General features: G+C 42.9%; 1 protein-coding gene across 3 annotated transcripts in view; it reads right to left on the bottom strand.

Moving 5' to 3' along the window:
- The window catches only part of LOC134533262 (lipid storage droplets surface-binding protein 1), a 103,224-nt gene that overhangs the window by 28,510 nt on the left and 56,132 nt on the right, over positions 1-18,582 (bottom strand). For all 3 annotated transcript variants that reach the window (XM_063370697.1, XM_063370698.1, XM_063370696.1), the window contains exons 2-5: positions 15,645-15,797; positions 10,824-11,009; positions 6,059-6,242; positions 2,903-3,081 (exon numbers count right to left, since the gene is read on the bottom strand). In XM_063370697.1, coding sequence (XP_063226767.1) covers positions 2,903-3,081; positions 6,059-6,242; positions 10,824-11,009; positions 15,645-15,794 — 699 coding nt within the window. In that variant the 5' untranslated portion in view covers positions 15,795-15,797. The remainder of the gene's footprint in view (positions 1-2,902; positions 3,082-6,058; positions 6,243-10,823; positions 11,010-15,644; positions 15,798-18,582) is intronic.

Below are 18,582 nucleotides of genomic sequence, written 5' to 3'. Positions count from 1 at the left end.
TAATAATAAATGATAACTGCACTCTGGCGGATAAGAATTAAACGAACATGGTGTCAGCGCACTCTAGCCGACGAGACATGATGATGGCTTCCAGCAGTGAAGACAAGATGGCGGACGTGACGTCATGTTACCTGACTATATATATATGCTATTAACAAAGTGGTGGGGGCCAGTCTGCCTGCACCCACCACGGGGGAAGGATCGGTCGCCATTTTAATTTTTTTGCACTCGTCGGGTTCGAACCGAGGACTCCAAGCTCCGTGTCATAAAAGTAATTTCTTTTAATATGTATATAAAAATTTTATTAATTGTTTTTTTATAAATTTTAAATTTTTTCATTAAAATCGGATAATAAATAAAGATTTTAAAGATGGCAGCCGTAGTGGAAATTCAACGGTGACGACATTATCCATGATGACGTCAGAGGCTTATCGGAGGCTGTAGACATGGATGCTTAAGCCTATATAGGTATGGACATTTCTAGCCTCTGGTATTTTTATTGACTAAAAACGGGAAATTTTTCTTTGAAACGGGAATTTTTCCCTCGAAAAGAGAAATTTTTGAAATGTGAAATTTTTTGAGATTTTTTGGCGGAATTTATTTTCACAGAAATGGAAATTTTGGCGATTTTTGAGGATTTTGGGCAATTTTGGCACAATTTTGGCAAATTTTGGCAATTTTTGAGGGTCAAAATTCTAGGTCAAGGTCAAATATCAAGGTCACAAGCATCCAAGTTGGCCGCAGTGTCGTCACAATCCAAGATGGCGGACCGACAATCCCAATCCACACGATCCACATCCAGAAGCCAGTGCCCGGACATACATTTACATACTACTGACGTGCTAACAATTACTACCACCTGCACATCAACATACTGTAAGTAAGTGCTTTAAACTTCGTATATAAACCATTGTGATTCATTAAAAATGATAATATGTTTAAATTTAAAAATTTTACAAACATAAGTCGAAGATATTTAACAGGTTAAAAAAAATAAAATGTTATCTTGCCAAATTTTATTCAATTGAAAAATTTGAAAGCCATATTTCGTATAACCTATTCTACATCCTACAAACTGAACTACATAAAATAGTTTAAGACTGAGTTAAATCGGTGTGGTGGGATCTCAAGGAAAAAGTTTTAAAAATATATCATTGGACACGTAAGACACTTCTTTACTGCTTGTTCTGCAGTTAGCAGTGAAGTTACTACAATTTCTCTTTCTCTCTATCTGTCTAGGCAGCAAGCAAGTCGAAATAAAACACGTAGAAAGCATTTATATGGCAAGGAAAACAGTATTTCATGTTTTGAATTTCCTTGCTGTTTGGTATACACGAGAGTAGGTGAGACGGTTCTGATCTACAGAATCTTCAGAATGTAACAAAATGTTCAACTTTCAGGAATGGGCATTTCGATGTTGGAGAAGGGAAGGGAGCTTAATGAGGGTGAGGTGAAGGGGTAATATTGAGCACCCCACTCCTCACACTCGGGCAAGCGTTAGTGAAGTGACGCAACAGTGTTGCATTTTTCGTTACACTGGAAATGACAAACCTTTTTCTTTAATATTTATTTTAATTGAATTATAATTGTGAAAATTTGTACAAACATATCCTGTAGACTTAATTATAATAAATTTTAGCTATGATAAACCCTTTTAATTAATTCCTGGAAAATGCAATGGCCGAGAGAGGAAGAAATCATTATTGACTTTACAAACTCACTGTTTCAACAGGAATAAAATAACTCATAATATAATTTGAAAGCTGACTTTTATGACCGATGCAACTTGGGCGTTATTATTTTATTATCACGATTTATAGGTTTGAAAACTTGGTATTCAATGATCGTTTGGGTTTGTAAATAATAATAATAAAAAATCCTACATTAAGTAGGCTACAGTTATTAATGCTTGAGGAATTAAAATTACAGACAATAAATTTGACAATTGTATTGCCCAGCTTATAGTATAATTTTATTTTAAATCAATGTTTGGCTAGAAAAACCAGCACACCAAACCAGCATGACACATGAAACATTAGTGACTGTTATGTTCCGTTGTAAGTATAATAAATCGCAAAATCTAAAACACCAAAGGTCACGTCAATTAATATGATCTCAGATTCCCAAGAAGAAAGCGGGCAGCTTGTTCCGTAGTCTGATTTCTCCAGGGCCATTCATGAAACCAGCAAACTTTATTTCTAAAACAAACAAAAAATAAAAATCACGGAATAATGAATGTATTAATACTTTCCCTGCTCACCGCATAACGGCACCACCAGCTTGACGAGGCGATTACAATGCCATCTCGTGACGGACCGCCCTACTAAGTTTAAAAGTGCAAAACAAATTTCTTATGGCTTGGCGACCTCTATAAGTATTATTTATATGCAATGCATACAGTAACACGTGTGCAAACCGGCATTAAATATAGGCTGATTGAAAACCCTGCCGTTTCTGTTATGAGGCATGTCGGAACAGTGGCAAGTTCCCCCCCCCCCCTTTCCGAAAAACCAGCTGTCTGCTACATTAACAAAAATGATTGTTTCTGAAACCAATAAAATATTTTAATATAATTAATGAATTTCTTGTAGAATCATAAAATCTAGTGGTTGGATGTTATGTGTAGTGTGAGTAGATTAAATACAAATTTAGTAATTTTAAGACATTTTTTCTCTGGCTATAATGAAATCCTAGAGTGCCCCCTCCAAGGTGAACCTCTGGATCCGCCACTGTGGCGGGCTATGATGGCGAGGGGATACGTTTATTGTAACCCTCCAAGGATTAAAATAATCCTTCCAGTACAACATCTCACTAACCTGAACTCGCTAAACAGTATTCTCTTGTTTGTTTTTTTAATCGGGGCAGGGAGGTGTGCGAGGTGGTGAGTGGTGGTGGCACTCACCAGCTTGGCGAGCTGCAGCAGCGCCAGGGCCAGCTCCTCGCTGAGGTTGCGCAGCGCGCTGGCCTCGGCCAAGGTGCGCTGCGTGAGTCGGCGCCGCAGCTTGCGGGAGAACCTGTTCACGTGGCGCATGGTGTGCACGGCCACCGGCTTGCCGTCCGGCTGGCTCTCCTCCGCCCCGCCTGCGGGCAGTCGCATCACTGCGCGTTACTCGCTGCTTCTTCTTACCATTACCAGCGGCACCACTGTGGTGCGGGAGCCGGGAGAGGTAGAAGTGACGCAACATACTCGCATACTTGCACACTTGCACACTTGTGTACTTGCGTACTTGCACACTTGCCCTTACATACGTGCACACTTGCATACTTGCACACTTGCCCTTCCATACTTGCACACTTGCATACTTGCACACTTGCCCTTACATACGTGCACACTTGCATACTTGCACACTTGCCCTTCCATACTTGCACACTTGCATACTTGCACACTTGCCCTTACATACGTGCACACTTGCATACTTGCACACTTGCCCTTCCAAACTTGCACACTTGCATACTTGCACACTTGCCCTTACATACTTGCACACTTGCATACTTGCACACTTGCCCTTACATACGTGCACACTTGCATACTTGCACACTTGCCCTTCCATACTTGCACACTTGCGTACTTGCACACTTGCCCTTACATACTTGCACACTTGCATACTTGCACACTTATATACTTGCGTACTTGCACACTTACACTTCCATACTTGCACACTTGCATACTTGCACAACTGACCTTTCATACGTGTACACTTGCATACTTGCACACTTGCCCTTCCATACTTGCACACTTGCATACTTGCACACTTGCCCTTACATACTTGCACACTTCCATACTTGCACACTACCATACTTGCGTACTTGCACACTTGACCTTACATACCTGCACACTTGCATACTTGCACACTTGCCCTTAGATACTTGCACACTTACCCTTCCATACTTGCTCACTTTCCCTTCAATACTTGCACACTTGCCCTTCCATACTTGCACACTTGCCCTTCCATACTTGCACACTTGCCCTTCCATACTTGCACACTTGTCCTTCCATACTTACAAACTTGCGTACATGCATACTTACATACTTGTGCACATGAACACTTGCATACTTGCATATCTGCACACTCACACACGTGCACAATAGGAAGTTGCCAGATACAAGGATACAAGGATAAAGTTTTGGAGTAGGTTGATATAGGAATGTCGTGGAAAATCCGCGAGACAGGTGATGCAAGTGATACTGGCGGTATGAGCTGTGCCTGGCGATGTGAACAAATCTGTTAGTGCGAGATTTATTGGGTTTTATTTCACTTTAATTGATTTTTAATGCGTGAATGAGTTATTAAGAGACACATTAAAATTGTAAAAAAATCAATACCCCGTGCCTAACTCATGGAGTGAGTGTCTGTTCTGAAATTGAATTCAAATGGTTAGCAATTTAACAGCAAAACAAATTGTAACCGAATAAAGTCTAATATGCCATAAATTCTTGTGTGGTCAGTATTTTTTGGATTTTCACATAAGGGAATTTAAGAAGGATTTAACTAACAATAAATTTTTGCGGTCTCCATATTTGAAAAGCATAATTGGAATCACAATTTTGGTGTCTAAATGGACCACTTGTATGAACGTTAGGGCTAAGGCCAAAAAGGTTTGGAGTATTCTGATATGAAAATAATATTCTGTAGTGGAATCTATTATATGAAGAAAAAAAAACTTAAAATTATATGTTTTACAAATATAATTCTTTGATAAGCTCATAAAACCTAATAGTTCAACAAAAATGGTTTGAAAAAACCGTTCAAATAATTTTTACAATATTTTCAATGTAGTTAAGTTCACCCAACGACTGTTCAAAATGTTTTGCATTATTTTTTCATGTATGCCTAAACAATCAACCGTGTTTTTAATCATATTATATAATTCTTTGAATATCGTAATACTAAAGTTGCAAAGTAATCCCAGAATTTTATTAAAACTTAAAACACTATTTAATTATAATTAAATATAAAAATGAATTAAATAATAATTTTTCTCGCATTAATCGTGATTATAGTCTATTACTGGTGTGAATGTACGGAGTTTAAATTCAGACTAATGGTATTTTTACTAACAATGCTACAAACGTCACGCTCGCTTACACATTTACGCGAAACGTACAGCGGGATGAAAATTGTTTAGTATTTAAGTATGCCAAGCTTCCAGCATATTCATTCATAACTTGCCAAAATTAACCTTAAAATGAATCAATGACACGGAGTTATAAAATTATCTATGCACGCTTTTAGCGCCAACGTAAAAATTATTGAAAAACGCTTGTTTGGTTACTAAGAAATGGCATACGCACTAAAAATACAACTTGAATAGTAGATGACGCCCTATTTCTCACTACCTTTCCTCAGCAAACAATATATCGCTCACAGAAAAGTTTTTCCTGTGTTCAAGTGTTATTGCAGTCTATGTCCATGGCTTAAAAATAAACAATTATTGGTCCGATCGTGTTGTCATGTAAATATATAGTTAAATTTTAGAGCCAGTGCCATTTATCATATTTATGTACAGTGAAAGACAAGTTTTTTCTATGAATGTGTAAATAATATATAGTGTAAATGTACTTTTATGTATAGCATCAAAACCAAGACATTAAGCCCAAAAAAAAGCTCCAAAAAACAATACTAAAGGTGTTTAAATTTTCCTTTTATCTAAATAATGTTTTAAAATTACCCTAATAGAATCTGTAGATATGCCAATTAGATTATACAAAAGAGCACTGAGTGCTGGAGTGTCTCGCTGTAAATACCAAATCTGTAAAGTGAAAATTTGTGACTAATAAAAACCTATTGAATTTGAATTTGATTTGTGTTGTCATGTCTACAACAATATTATGATGGCTTGGTTTGGTTGAATTTTTGATAGTTTATAATTTATTTTCGGTATGTCCTGATTAAAAATTTAAACGTTTCGGAATTTTCTCGTTGGTTACGGGACAAGGTCTACTCGTCGGGAAGAGGGTTGGAACTTGTACGGACGAGTGAGCGTGTGAGTGTGAGTGTGAGTGTGTGAGTGTGTGTGTGATGCCCCAGGGAGGTCTGCCCATGCGAGCGCCACTCACCTCCGGGACTCTCGCCTGCAGCCGTGGGCAGGAACTGGTCCACGTACTTGTCGGCGATGTCGATGGCCGAGTCTATCTTCTCGGCGGCCAGGCTGGTGTACTTGCTGGCCAGCACCGAGTCCGCCCTCTTCAGCACCGGCCTGACCAGCGTGCTGCTCACCAGGTCCCTGGTCAGCACCAGCACCTGCCGAACACCCGGCCCGTCACACGGTGGCTGGCAGGGGGTGAAGGACAGGAGAGGACGGGGTAATAAGAGATGGAAGGGGAAGAACCGGGGAGGACGGTATGGGACGGAGTAGGACGGAGGGAATCAGAGATGGAAGGAGAAGAATGGGGGAGGACAGAACGGGACGGAGTAGGACGGAGGGAATCAGAGATGGAAGGAGAAGAACGGGGGAGGACAGAACAGGACGGAGTAGGACGGAGGGAATCAGAGATGGAAGGGGAATAATGGGGGAGGACGGAAGGGAGCGGAGTAGGATGGAGGGAATCAGAGATGGAAGGAGAAGAACGGGAGAGGACGGAACGGGACGGAGTAGGACGGAGGGAATCAGAGATAGAAGGAGAAGAACGGGGGAGGACGGAACGGGACGGAGTAGGACGGAGAGAATCAGAGATGGAAGGAGAAGAATGGGAGAGGACGGAGGGAATCAGAGATGGAAGGAGAAGAATGGGAGAGGACGGAAGGGGACGGAGTAGGACGGAGGGAATCAGAGATGGAAGGAGAAGAACGGGGGAGGACGGAACGGGACAAAGTGGGACGGAGGGAATCAGAGATGGAAGGAGAAGAACGGGGGAGGACGGAACGGGACGGAGTAGGACGGAGGGAATCAGAGATGGAAGGAGAAGAACGGGGGAGGACGGAACGGGACGGAGTAGGACGGAGGGAATCAGAGATGGAAGGAGAAGAACGGGAGAGGACGGAAGGGGACGGAGTACGACGGAGGGAATCAGAGATTGAAGGAGAAGAACGGGGGAGGACGGAACGGGACGGAGTAGGACGGAGGGAATCAGAGATGGAAGGAGAAGAACGGGGGAGGACGGAACGGGACGGAGGGAATCAGAGATGGAAGGAGAAGAACGGGGGAGGATGGAACGGGACGGAGTAGGACGGAGGGAATCAGAGATGGAAGGAGAAGAACGGGAGAGGACGGAAGGGGACGGAGTACGACGGAGGGAATCAGAGATGGAAGGAGAAGAACGGGGGAGGACGGAACGGGACAGAGTAGGACGGAAGGAATCAGAGATGGAAGGAGAAGAATGGGGGAGGACGGAACGGGATGGAGTAGGACGGAGGAAATCAGAGATGGAAGGAGAAGAACGGGGGAGGACGGAACGGGACGGAGTAGGACGGAGGGAATCAGAGATGGAAGGGGAAGAATGGGGGAGGACGGAAGGGAGCGGAGTAGGACGGAGGGAATCATAGATGGAAGGAGAAGAACGGGGGAGGACGGAACGGGACGGTGTAGGACGGAGGGAATCAGAGATGGAAGGAGAAGAACGGGGGAGGACGGAACGGGACGGAGTAGGACGGAGGGAATCAGAGATGGAAGGAGAAGAACGGGAGAGGACGGAAGGGGACGGAGTACGACCAAGGAGCATGTAAGAAGATCTGGAGTGGACATGTGTAGGGCGAGAGCGAAGCCAGCCGGTTGCGAAGAAGGGTTGAAAAGAAAGAGGAAGAGAGCGTATTTCTACTGCAAACACAGCCCCAGCCCACTTGTCCTTGAGGTTTGAGTGGCGCTGGTGTGCGGCTACAATGGTGATTTCCTGTAGCGCATATGCTGTACAAATCGATGGAATTCCAAGCCGGATGGCGTTGCTTTTCACATGTATTAAAGATTTTTTTTTTTTTATTTGTTAACTAAATTAATTCCCAAAACTTTTGAAGCATCAGAAAAAAGTGGCAAATTTTTTAAACCGAAGTAACTAATCTTAGAACTTTTCGAAAAACCTAAGAAAACTATTTAACAAAGAGAAGTTGTTTCAGTTGTATGTATAATTCTTTACTTTTTTCATAGATTTCCAAAACGTGACGATCAACGACAGATCTGGGAAAAAGCGACAAAGCGGAAAAATTGGATTGCGTCTCCGAACCATGCATTGTGTACAGTGCATTTTGAAGACAAATGGGTCTTAAGAAGCGAAACTCTAACTCGATTAAAGGATGATATGGTGTTCGGTATATTAAGGTTTCCCTCAAAGGAACGGTTTCACAATGCTTTTAAGATATTAGATAAATCCCAACATAAGTTTAAAACATTTCTCTTAAAAGTGTGCTTCGTAGCATTAAAAGACGTGCCTTAATTATTTTGCAAATTTATCATTGTTATGGTGACGATGTCAGGGGTTTTCGTATTTTTTTTAGAAATATAGTACAGTAAGTATTAGCAACTACGTTAAGAACTGTTATTTTATTCACACAGAGAAAAGAAATACAAAATGCTAAAAATTTGGCGTCTGTCTTTTTATATCCTATATAGGCTTGTTATTATATGTGTGTTGTAACATGTATAAAAATGTTAAATATATTCAACAATATTTGGTAATTATATATATTTAAAAACTTTTATGTACGCTACTTGAAACTACGTGAAAGGTTTTCAGTCTACAAAGGCCTATTCTATGATTTTTTTAAATAATTAATTCTTATGCAAACAATTAATAAAATTGAAAGTTTCTTACATTGTCAGTATATGCATAGCATTACAGTTATTACAAACAATTTTCTACCAGTGTTTAGCTAAGGTTTGCATGTTACGTTGGTTGAGTAAGTAGACTGGAAGATGAACATGATATTGAAAAGACTTCTAACTTCTACTAATACACGTATATTACAAGAGATTTGTAATAGATTAAATGAAGTAAGTAAGAATTAGTTTTTTATAAACGTTGTGTATGAAATTATAAAATTTGAGAAGTATAATAACAAAAAGAAGTGCGTTACGAAGACATATGTCGGTAGTGTTACCCACTGAAACATTATTCCCACTTCAACTCTCTGTAAAAATAAAAGTATGGGGTTGAATGCGTCAAGAGTGGTAAATAAATAAAATTTGAAGCTTCTTCCTAATTTCATACGCAGGTGTCCCCCACCTATAGTTGCAAACAAAAATTTTTCCTCGATGTTGAAATTTACTCTGCGTATTGACAAAAAAATTTGGCAGTAAATAGGTATTTAATTTTTAAAAATGAAAGTATTCATGTTTCGAAAAAAAGATTAAAGCGGTGTGGGGAAGAATGTTTACAGATAATCCAGTAAAATTTTCAGTTTGATTGTTTTGTTAGTTTTGGAGCTGTTGCGAGTTTAGTTTGGAGGATTTTACGGCCGCGCGAGACAAGTTTGGCTCGTTTTCGTTTTCTTCCAGCGTAGGAAGCAGGGAACAAACGCCGATACCCGGCTTCACCTCGCATCCTTTGCTGGCCTTCCCTTGTCCTCTCCAGATGTATTACTGTATATTAGCTCCATGAGTACGACGGAGGGAATCAGAGATGGAAGGAGAAGAACGGGGGAGGACGGAACGGGACGGAGTGGGACGGAGGGAATCAGAGATGGAAGGAGAAGAATGGGGGAGGAAGGAACGGGACGGAGTGGGACGGAGGGAATCAGAGATCGGAAGGAGGAGGGCGGAGAGTAACAGATGAGGATGGAGAATAACGTAAGAGGACACAGAAGTACAGAGATGTTCTCAGTTTCATCGTGTCGTGCGACAAGGCTTCCAATCCCTGTTCACTGCTTGTTATCCCGTCTTGGGGGCAACCTAACATGCTGGAGGGAAGATGATCGTTTTATGTCCATTAGATACAGGAAGACATGTATTTAAGGGGACACCCATTAGTTCTTAAACAATTTTATAAAGTATATATTGTTGAAAAACCAAGCACAACGTTCAAATATATTGAAGGACTTACATTCTACACTTTCTTTACAATATGCCAATTTCAAAGAGTTCTAAAGATCCTGTTTTATAATGCAAATATGCACTAATTGGTAAATGGAAATACATTCTGCTTGTTTGAACAAAAAATTAAAGGGATTTTGTTAAAAAAAAGTGTTAAAACAAATGTTAGAAATCAATAATTTTACTTAATATTTAGAGAAAGAGGAAGACGTAGGTGTATTGAAATGATATAACTCGTATATAAAGGTATTACAGTTTCTATCTTAGGTGAGTCATTCTATTTATCTCACATTAAGATTCGTGGTGGATGCTGCTATGTCGGTAATTGTTCTTGGAGTACTTCTGTTTATCTGGCCTTTGAATGAATTACTTTATTCCTGCTGGTACAACTTTTATTGCTTGACATAAGCTTATACGTTATTGCAATTTGGAAGACAGCTGCCTCCAAACAAACCAGTTATTTTCCGCTACTTAAGTTCCAAACATGTAGGGTAGATATTATTTTTTACGGAAGACGACCTTTAATGTAACATCAATCCTCAATCTTAAATTACGAGAAATTATTTTTTTTATTAATGCTAAAATTAAAAACACCAGGTAGTTTCTCGGTGTTGGAAATATATATATATTTAGGTTGTGTAAAAAAACGATTTCATAATAAAACATATTACCTTTCGCAGTATAAATGCTGAAGGACACAACAGTTTTATTTTTTAAATTTGTAATAATATTTAACATTTTTGTACGTTTCCCAATGTGGCTAGGAATTACAACTGTGCACATTGACTTACCAGAAGATATACTAAATAAAGAGCTCAGTGGTACTGGGAGTGTGTAGCTACACCAGCAGTTCTCGCCCTCACCTTGACAGGAGCCAGGGCGATGGCCGGCAGGCGCTCCTCGACTACATCCAGCCCACGACACACGACGACGTCCGCCAGGTGGATCTGCTTCTCAAACACCACAGCCACCGCCACGGCGTGTCCCAGCGCCCCCTGCACCGTGCTCTCTGTGGTGGTCAGCCCCCAGCGCAGCAGTGGGCTGGCCCGCTGCGAGCACACACACGTGGGTCTTAGCTCTACAACAGCGAGCTGCACACTACACCACGACACTGCACCGTGCTCTCTGTGGTGGTCAGTCCCCAGCGCAGCAGTGGGCTGGCCCGCTGCGAGCACACACACGTGGGTGTTAGCTCTACAACAGCGAGCTGCACACTACACCACGACACTACACCGTGCTCTCTGTGGTGGTCAGCCCCCAGCGCAGCAGTGGGCTGGCCCGCTGCGAGCACACACACGAGGGTGTTAGCTCTACAACAGCGAGCTGCACACTACACCACGACACTGCACCGTGCTCTCTGTGGTGGTCAGCCCCCAGCGCAGCAGTGGGCTGGCCCGCTGCGAGCACACACACGTGGGTGTTAGCTCTACAACAGCGAGCTGCACACTACACAACACTGCACCGTGCTCTCTGTGGTGGTCAGCCCCCAGCGCAGCAGTGGGCTGGCCCGCTGCGAGCACATACACGTGGGTCTTAGCTCTACAACAGCGAGCTGCACACTACACCACGACACTGCACCGTGCTCTCTGTGGTGGTCAGCCCCCAGCGCAGCAGTGGGCTGGCCCGCTGCGAGCACACACACGTGGGTCTTAGCTCTACAACAGCGAGCTGCACACTACACCACGACACTGCACCGTGCTCTCTGTGGTGGTCAGCCCCCAGCGCAGCAGTGGGCTGGCCCGCTGCGAGCACATACACGTGGGTCTTAGCTCTACAACAGCGAGCTGCACACTACACCACGACACTGCACCGTGCTCTCTGTGGTGGTCAGCCCCCAGCGCAGCAGTGGGCTGGCCCGCTGCGAGCACATACACGTGGGTCTTAGCTCTACAACAGCGAGCTGCACACTACACCACGACACTGCACCGTGCTCTCTGTGGTGGTCAGCCCCCAGCGCAGCAGTGGGCTGGCCCGCTGCGAGCACACACACGTGGGTGTTAGCTCTACAACAGCGAGCTGCACACTACACAACACTGCACCGTGCTCTCTGTGGTGGTCAGCCCCCAGCGCAGCAGTGGGCTGGCCCGCTGCGAGCACACACACGTGGGTCTTAGCTCTACAACAGCGAGCTGCACACTACACCACGACACTGCACCGTGCTCTCTGTGGTGGTCAGCCCCCAGCGCAGCAGTGGGCTGGCCCGCTGCGAGCACACACACGTGGCTCTTAGCTCTACAACAGCGAGCTGCACACTACACCACGACACTGCACCGTGCTCTCTGTGGTGGTCAGCCCCCAGCGCAGCAGTGGGCTGGCCCGCTGCGAGCACACACACGAGGGTGTTAGCTCTACAACAGCGAGCTGCACACTACACAACACTGCACCGTGCTCTCTGTGGTGGTCAGCCCCCAGCGCAGCAGTGGGCTGGCCCGCTGCGAGCACACACACGTGGGTCTTAGCTCTACAACAGCGAGCTGCACACTACACCACGACACTGCACCGTGCTCTCTGTGGTGGTCAGCCCCCAGCGCAGCAGTGGGCTGGCCCGCTGCGAGCACACACACGTGGGTGTTAGCTCTACAACAGCGAGCTGCACACTACACAACACTGCACCGTGCTCTCTGTGGTGGTCAGCCCCCAGCGCAGCAGTGGGCTGGCCCGCTGCGAGCACACACACGTGGGTCTTAGCTCTACAACAGCGAGCTGCACACTACACAACACTGCACCGTGCTCTCTGTGGTGGTCAGCCCCCAGCGCAGCAGTGGGCTGGCCCGCTGCGAGCACACACACGTGGGTGTTAGCTCTACAACAGCGAGCTGCACACTACACAACACTGCACCGTGCTCTCTGTGGTGGTCAGCCCCCAGCGCAGCAGTGGGCTGGCCCGCTGCGAGCACACACACGTGGGTCTTAGCTCTACAACAGCGAGCTGCACACTACACCACGACACTGCACCGTGCTCTCTGTGGTGGTCAGCCCCCAGCGCAGCAGTGGGCTGGCCCGCTGCGAGCACACACACGTGGGTGTTAGCTCTACAACAGCGAGCTGCACACTACACAACACTGCACCGTGCTCTCTGTGGTGGTCAGCCCCCAGCGCAGCAGTGGGCTGGCCCGCTGCGAGCACACACACGTGGGTCTTAGCTCTACAACAGCGAGCTGCACACTACACAACACTGCACCGTGCTCTCTGTGGTGGTCAGCCCCCAGCGCAACAATGTTACAAGTGAGAAAATAGGTTCGGTAAGGGTAGTATGTAAATGGCAGAGCTGGGATTGGAGTCGGAGCGCGGTGTGACGTCACATGGGCCATATTGGATGACATTGATCTTTAAAATAAAATCCCTCAAAAATAATTCAAAAATCCTCATAATTCCTAGAAAATACCCCGTTCCGAGGGAAATGCCCACTTTTTAAGGAATAACTTCCAGGTTTTTCTCAAAAAATGTAAAAGTTTGAATCTTCCTAAACGCAGCATAAGACTCCTAAAAGAAAGCCGCTATAAGCCGCTGGAATCAGAACCTTTGAACAAGGTCGCCATGGTTGCAATTTTCGTTATGGTCACCATCTGTAAAATCCGTAATTTTTATGCTAGAATTTAAGGAAATTTTTTAGAAATAATAATAAAAAATTACAGAACAAAATTTCATAAAGAAAACATCCTCCATTATTAAATTCATCCACCATATCGAAATTTCATATTTTTTAAACTATAAAATCGAGAAGAATTTTGAAAATGATATAACAATACATTCAATTAAATTTTAATAGTAAAACTGATAGAAAGTAGGTACTGAGTAGAACCCGAAGAGTGAAATAGATTAAATTGGCGACGGAACCGTCCTCGACAGAAGTCACAAGCAAACTGACCTCGCAACACTAAAGCCAAGGCAGATATTACGTCAGCCAGTATGATTTCAAAGCGACCATCTTATTTTAATCTGCTGGAAGGCTGTGCCAAATTATTGTTTTTGTTTACTAGAGGGCGCTGCCACCATATTTATTTAATTTTTTACCTGTTAGAATGCAGTAATTATTTATTACCATGGCGTCTGCCATCTTGCCGGTTGTCGTGGCCGCCATATTAAAAAAAACATAAATATTTAGCTAAATATTCGAGGAAAATTTAAAAAAAAATTTAACAAAACCATTTATTATTCACTGATTGACACATTCAATTACAGTTCTTGGTTAGCCCCTTCGTTCAGTTCACAGTTGACTCTCCCTACTGGAGCTGAACTTCACAGTGGCTCTCCCTACTGCTCATCTCTTACATCGCACATATATCCCCGAACACTGCCTCGCACTACTCGCTCGTCCGCGCCACGGCACAGTCCCCGATACACCAGTCTCCCCACGCGAAGCTTGTCGCTTGACCGGTTATCACTCGCCAAGGGGTCACCCTCTTCACCTCACTCTACACTCCACTCCACTTGGAGGCTGGTGTCGTAACTTTTATACCCCTCAAGCCCTCCTTCTGGAATGGTCTCGCACCCTTTTGGCGCCCGAAGCTTCCAGAAAAGTGGTGTTCTATTCACGCCCTTCCACGCGGCGGCCTACGGGAGCCCGCAGAATCCTCCAGATGGACGGCTCAGGGTCGCGGAACGAGGCAGCGGGGGAAGGAGGGTAGCGGGGCCAGGCCGCTAATCCGGGAAGGAATGCGCTGCGCCCCACCCGGGAACCAACGGCACAGAGGGTCGCTAGAAGACCCACTGGCCCGCCTGGCGGCTGTCCTCCCGGTATTAGGACGAAACACATTACTATGTCTTAAGGTTATATCAAATAATTTTTATTCCAACATATATTATTAAATGACTCGTAAAAATTATATATCTGAGATTATTTTTGTATAAACCTCTAAAAGTATTTTATATATAATTATGTCATATTGGCCGAGCAGGTTCAGAAATTATTTTTCTATTTGAATTATTATCAAAGTAAAGCACCGTCGAGGTGGTTAGTAATAAAATTGTTGACCACAATTTTGATGAAACTATCGAAAATATCATCCCGACTCTAGCGCTCCAGGGTCTAGCGCCTGCCGGTGACATCACACGCCTGGGGCGATGTTGCAGCCGTAAACATACTTACACTTGTATGTGGCTCAGCGGGGTATGCGTGTGTTGTCTGACAGCATTGGTGGGTGGGGGGAGAGAGTGGTTCGAATCCCACTGGTAGCTGTGAAGGCATATCCCTCTTCTCAACCGAGCCATGCATGACTATAGAATAAGAGGAATGAGAGGGTAGGAGAAATTTTAAAAATTTAAGAATTTGTAAAAAAAAAAAATTACAAAGTCATGTTTGAGCAGATAAAAGTCGGTTGGAAGCGAGGAGTTCAGTGGTGATGGTCGTAACGAAAAGCGCAACATTCAGGAGTGCTTGAACGAGTTAACTGCGAGAGACCGAAGTCATCTACGATGATTGCCAAGGCCATTTTCATGTAATTACAATGATCGAGGTCATCCAAGATGGCGGTCACGAACCCCTGAATCCTGAGCCTGCAACCCGAAGCCCCCATAAATACACAACACACCTTCATTACAGAAGCCACAGCAATTGATCCATTACCAAAATTTGAAAAAGATGTTAAAATAAACGGAAAGGCTAAACTACCGGCATGCACACGGCTACCCTAGCCTGTGTGGAATCAGGTGAGCCCGGGGTGAGCGCAGAGGAGAGCAGGTACCTTGAGCTTGGTGTAGAGGCTGGAGGCGTAGAGCCAGCCGGTCTCCACCGCGGGCAGCCGGGCGATCCTCGACACGGACTGCAGGTGCGGGAAGTCGCGCTGCTGGGTCTGCGGTGCCATCTTCAGCTGCGCCAGGTCTCTCCTCAACATGCGCTGCAACGGCGGAGAACTGCGTGTCCGGAGCTCAGGCGGGAGCCGACATGATGCAGACAACACGTAGGCTCATACGTATTTCGCGAAAAGATTCCGAGATTAGTTATAAGTTAAAACACTGTAGCATCGTCTGTGTTTCGTGATTGGGCGAATTTCTTTCATGCGCATGTCGATTGTAACAACACCAATCGCAGTAGTTCAGTGCGGAAGCAAACGCGTCCTGTGTGGCTCCCGCAGACGGCCGCCAATCACAAGGGAGAAACCCCTGGTGCGGGTACCTATACCTTGTTGCAGTCTAATAGGCGTTAAGATTTATTCGCAAAAAATGCCTGGCCCTAACAATACCGTCTTCACCACAAGGTCACACGGGGCCCGTGCCCAGCCCCCCCCCCCTCCCCCCCCCCCCCCCCCCGTCTACAGGTGGCCCCGAAGGACCGACAATATCTCTCACATTTTTCCTCAAAACATTTTTGTTGAGCACAGCGCCACCGTCAAAATTTTTGTTCGTCGGGTTGTACTAGTTAAAAATATCACAGAACGCATCCTAATTTACTAAGTACACCATCTGGCTATCAAACATTTAAACCACTCCAATTCCAAAGTCAAGCTGCACAGTCTAAATGAGGTCTAAAATAGATGTTGACATTGTCTATATAAGATTTTGCTCAACAGAAATCCCGAAAGAAACCACTATCTTAATCGTAAGCAAAAAAACCAGCAGCATACTAAGTAATATCTTTAATGACATATTATATTGTTTATTTGACTACCCATAATTAGAGACCGGAAAAATTCGCGGGTTCATTTCGCGATAGGCTAGACTCCAAACTTGTACACCTTTATGCTGAGTCAGCGATTGGACCACCGTTTATCTGAAGGACTCTAAGCCAATGAAAAACCTTCAACAAAATATGTATCAAATCACAAGCATCCCAGTTGACGCGTGTCACGTGTCAGTATCCAATGAGCAGGTGTAATTTGTCCCAGTACATAGAGTATCATGGAGTCTATCCTAAAGGTCAATAAAACCGCGAATTTTTCCGGTCTCTACCCATCATAAATAGATGATTATAATAGAATAATGTTAGTATAATTCGCTATCTTTACTTTCCAAAAGGGCCCCAAATTCTTGTGTGCCCAAGGGCCCCAACATAGTTGAAGACGGCCTCGAATGCAGACTAATGCTAGACTTAAATCTAAACAAAATGATTTGGTATTCGCGCCAAATACAAATTTGCGCACCTGTAATTATGCAAGGTTCCCACTCATTTGTTCCTTAAAAAAAAAAAAAATATCAATGGAGTTCACGTGTGGCAGAAGTGAAACTTCTTGCTTGCTATATTACTATCTAATAACCCGTGGCTTAACTCGCACAGTTTCTGAGTGTTGCTAAAAAAAAATCACCATTAAAAAAAGTTAATTGTTTAATTCCAAACATTTTTACTAAATAAAAGGGCAAAATAATTTGTAAGATGCATAAAATATTTATTTCATTACACAACTGTTTTAGAATGATATTTTTGGAGTAGTTATTAGTATGCCCTTTTTTAGTGTAGATTAACTATCTGATTTTAAAACTTTTCTTTCAGAGTGTTCGAAGATGTGTTTTACCTTGATGAAATCACAATAATTAGAAAAATTTTAAAAAATTCATAACCTTGCACCTAAATTATTTTAACAAAGTTTATGCCATTGTTTACACTAAAACATTCATTTAATATGGTTAGAATTATTAAATAATTCCACCTTATTACAAATATCTCCCATTTTTGAGAAACGTTGATAGAATAACAACTGTATTTAAAAAACAAAATACAGATAACAATTTTATTATACGACATATTAGTTGACTCTTAGTTTTCTAAGTATTACTTTAACAAAATCAATTAATTTTTTACTCCTCATCTCTTTCCCCACATGGATACCAATGTAAAAATTAAGAACTAAGTAAATATGGCAATATCTATTAAACAAACAAAAAACAAACTCTTCCCTTTTTTTTAATCACAGATGTGAACTCAAAAACAATTATAATAAACTTATCTTTACATTGAGCTAAAATTAATTTTGCACTAATAATTTAAAGATTCCATAACGTTTTTATTTTTTTAAATAATATTAACCCCTGTTACAACGTAAGAGGTGATATTTCGGAAAATCCTACCTACTACTATATAAACCCGAAAGTTTGTAAGGATGGATGGATGGATGGATGGATGGATTTTTGTTACTCTTTCAAGCAAAAACTACTGAACGGATTTCAATGAAATTTAGCACATAGTTTATAACATAGATTAACACATAGGCCACAAAGTAATACGAAATTTTATTCCTAATATAGTTAAAAAGTTATAAATTCATTTTTATAACAGAAAATAATAGGTCATAGACATAAAAATTGTATGTGTCATTTCTATATGTTGGTCTGGCAATTTCATATTCTTCTCATTGGTATGAACCCGTTCGCTTAGTGTATCTCGTGGCGGCTGGAAAAATAAAGGAGATACTTACAGTTCAGTTTTTTAATTCGTCGATAGATAGCGTTGCGTTTAATTACAAACGCTTTGTCGTTTTTGAATACATTTGAATATTTGTTATTTCTTAACACATAGGATACTTGCTTACTAATACGTTTTTATCAATATACATTTATTGTGTGTCATTTCTTTATGTCGGTCTGGTAACGATTTTTTTTTGTTTATTTAGATATTAGAATAGTATTTTTGGTAAGTTTAATAATAACGGTTAGATTGGTTAGGTACTGGATTGATTTTAGTTGTTAGTT

The sequence above is a fragment of the Bacillus rossius genome, chromosome 6 (genome assembly GCF_032445375.1).
Source record: "Bacillus rossius redtenbacheri isolate Brsri chromosome 6, Brsri_v3, whole genome shotgun sequence".
NCBI classification, from domain to species: Eukaryota; Metazoa; Arthropoda; class Insecta; order Phasmatodea; family Bacillidae; genus Bacillus; species Bacillus rossius.
Note: the sequence above shows the minus strand (reverse complement) of the source record. Positions and strands in the feature narration are given on the sequence as shown.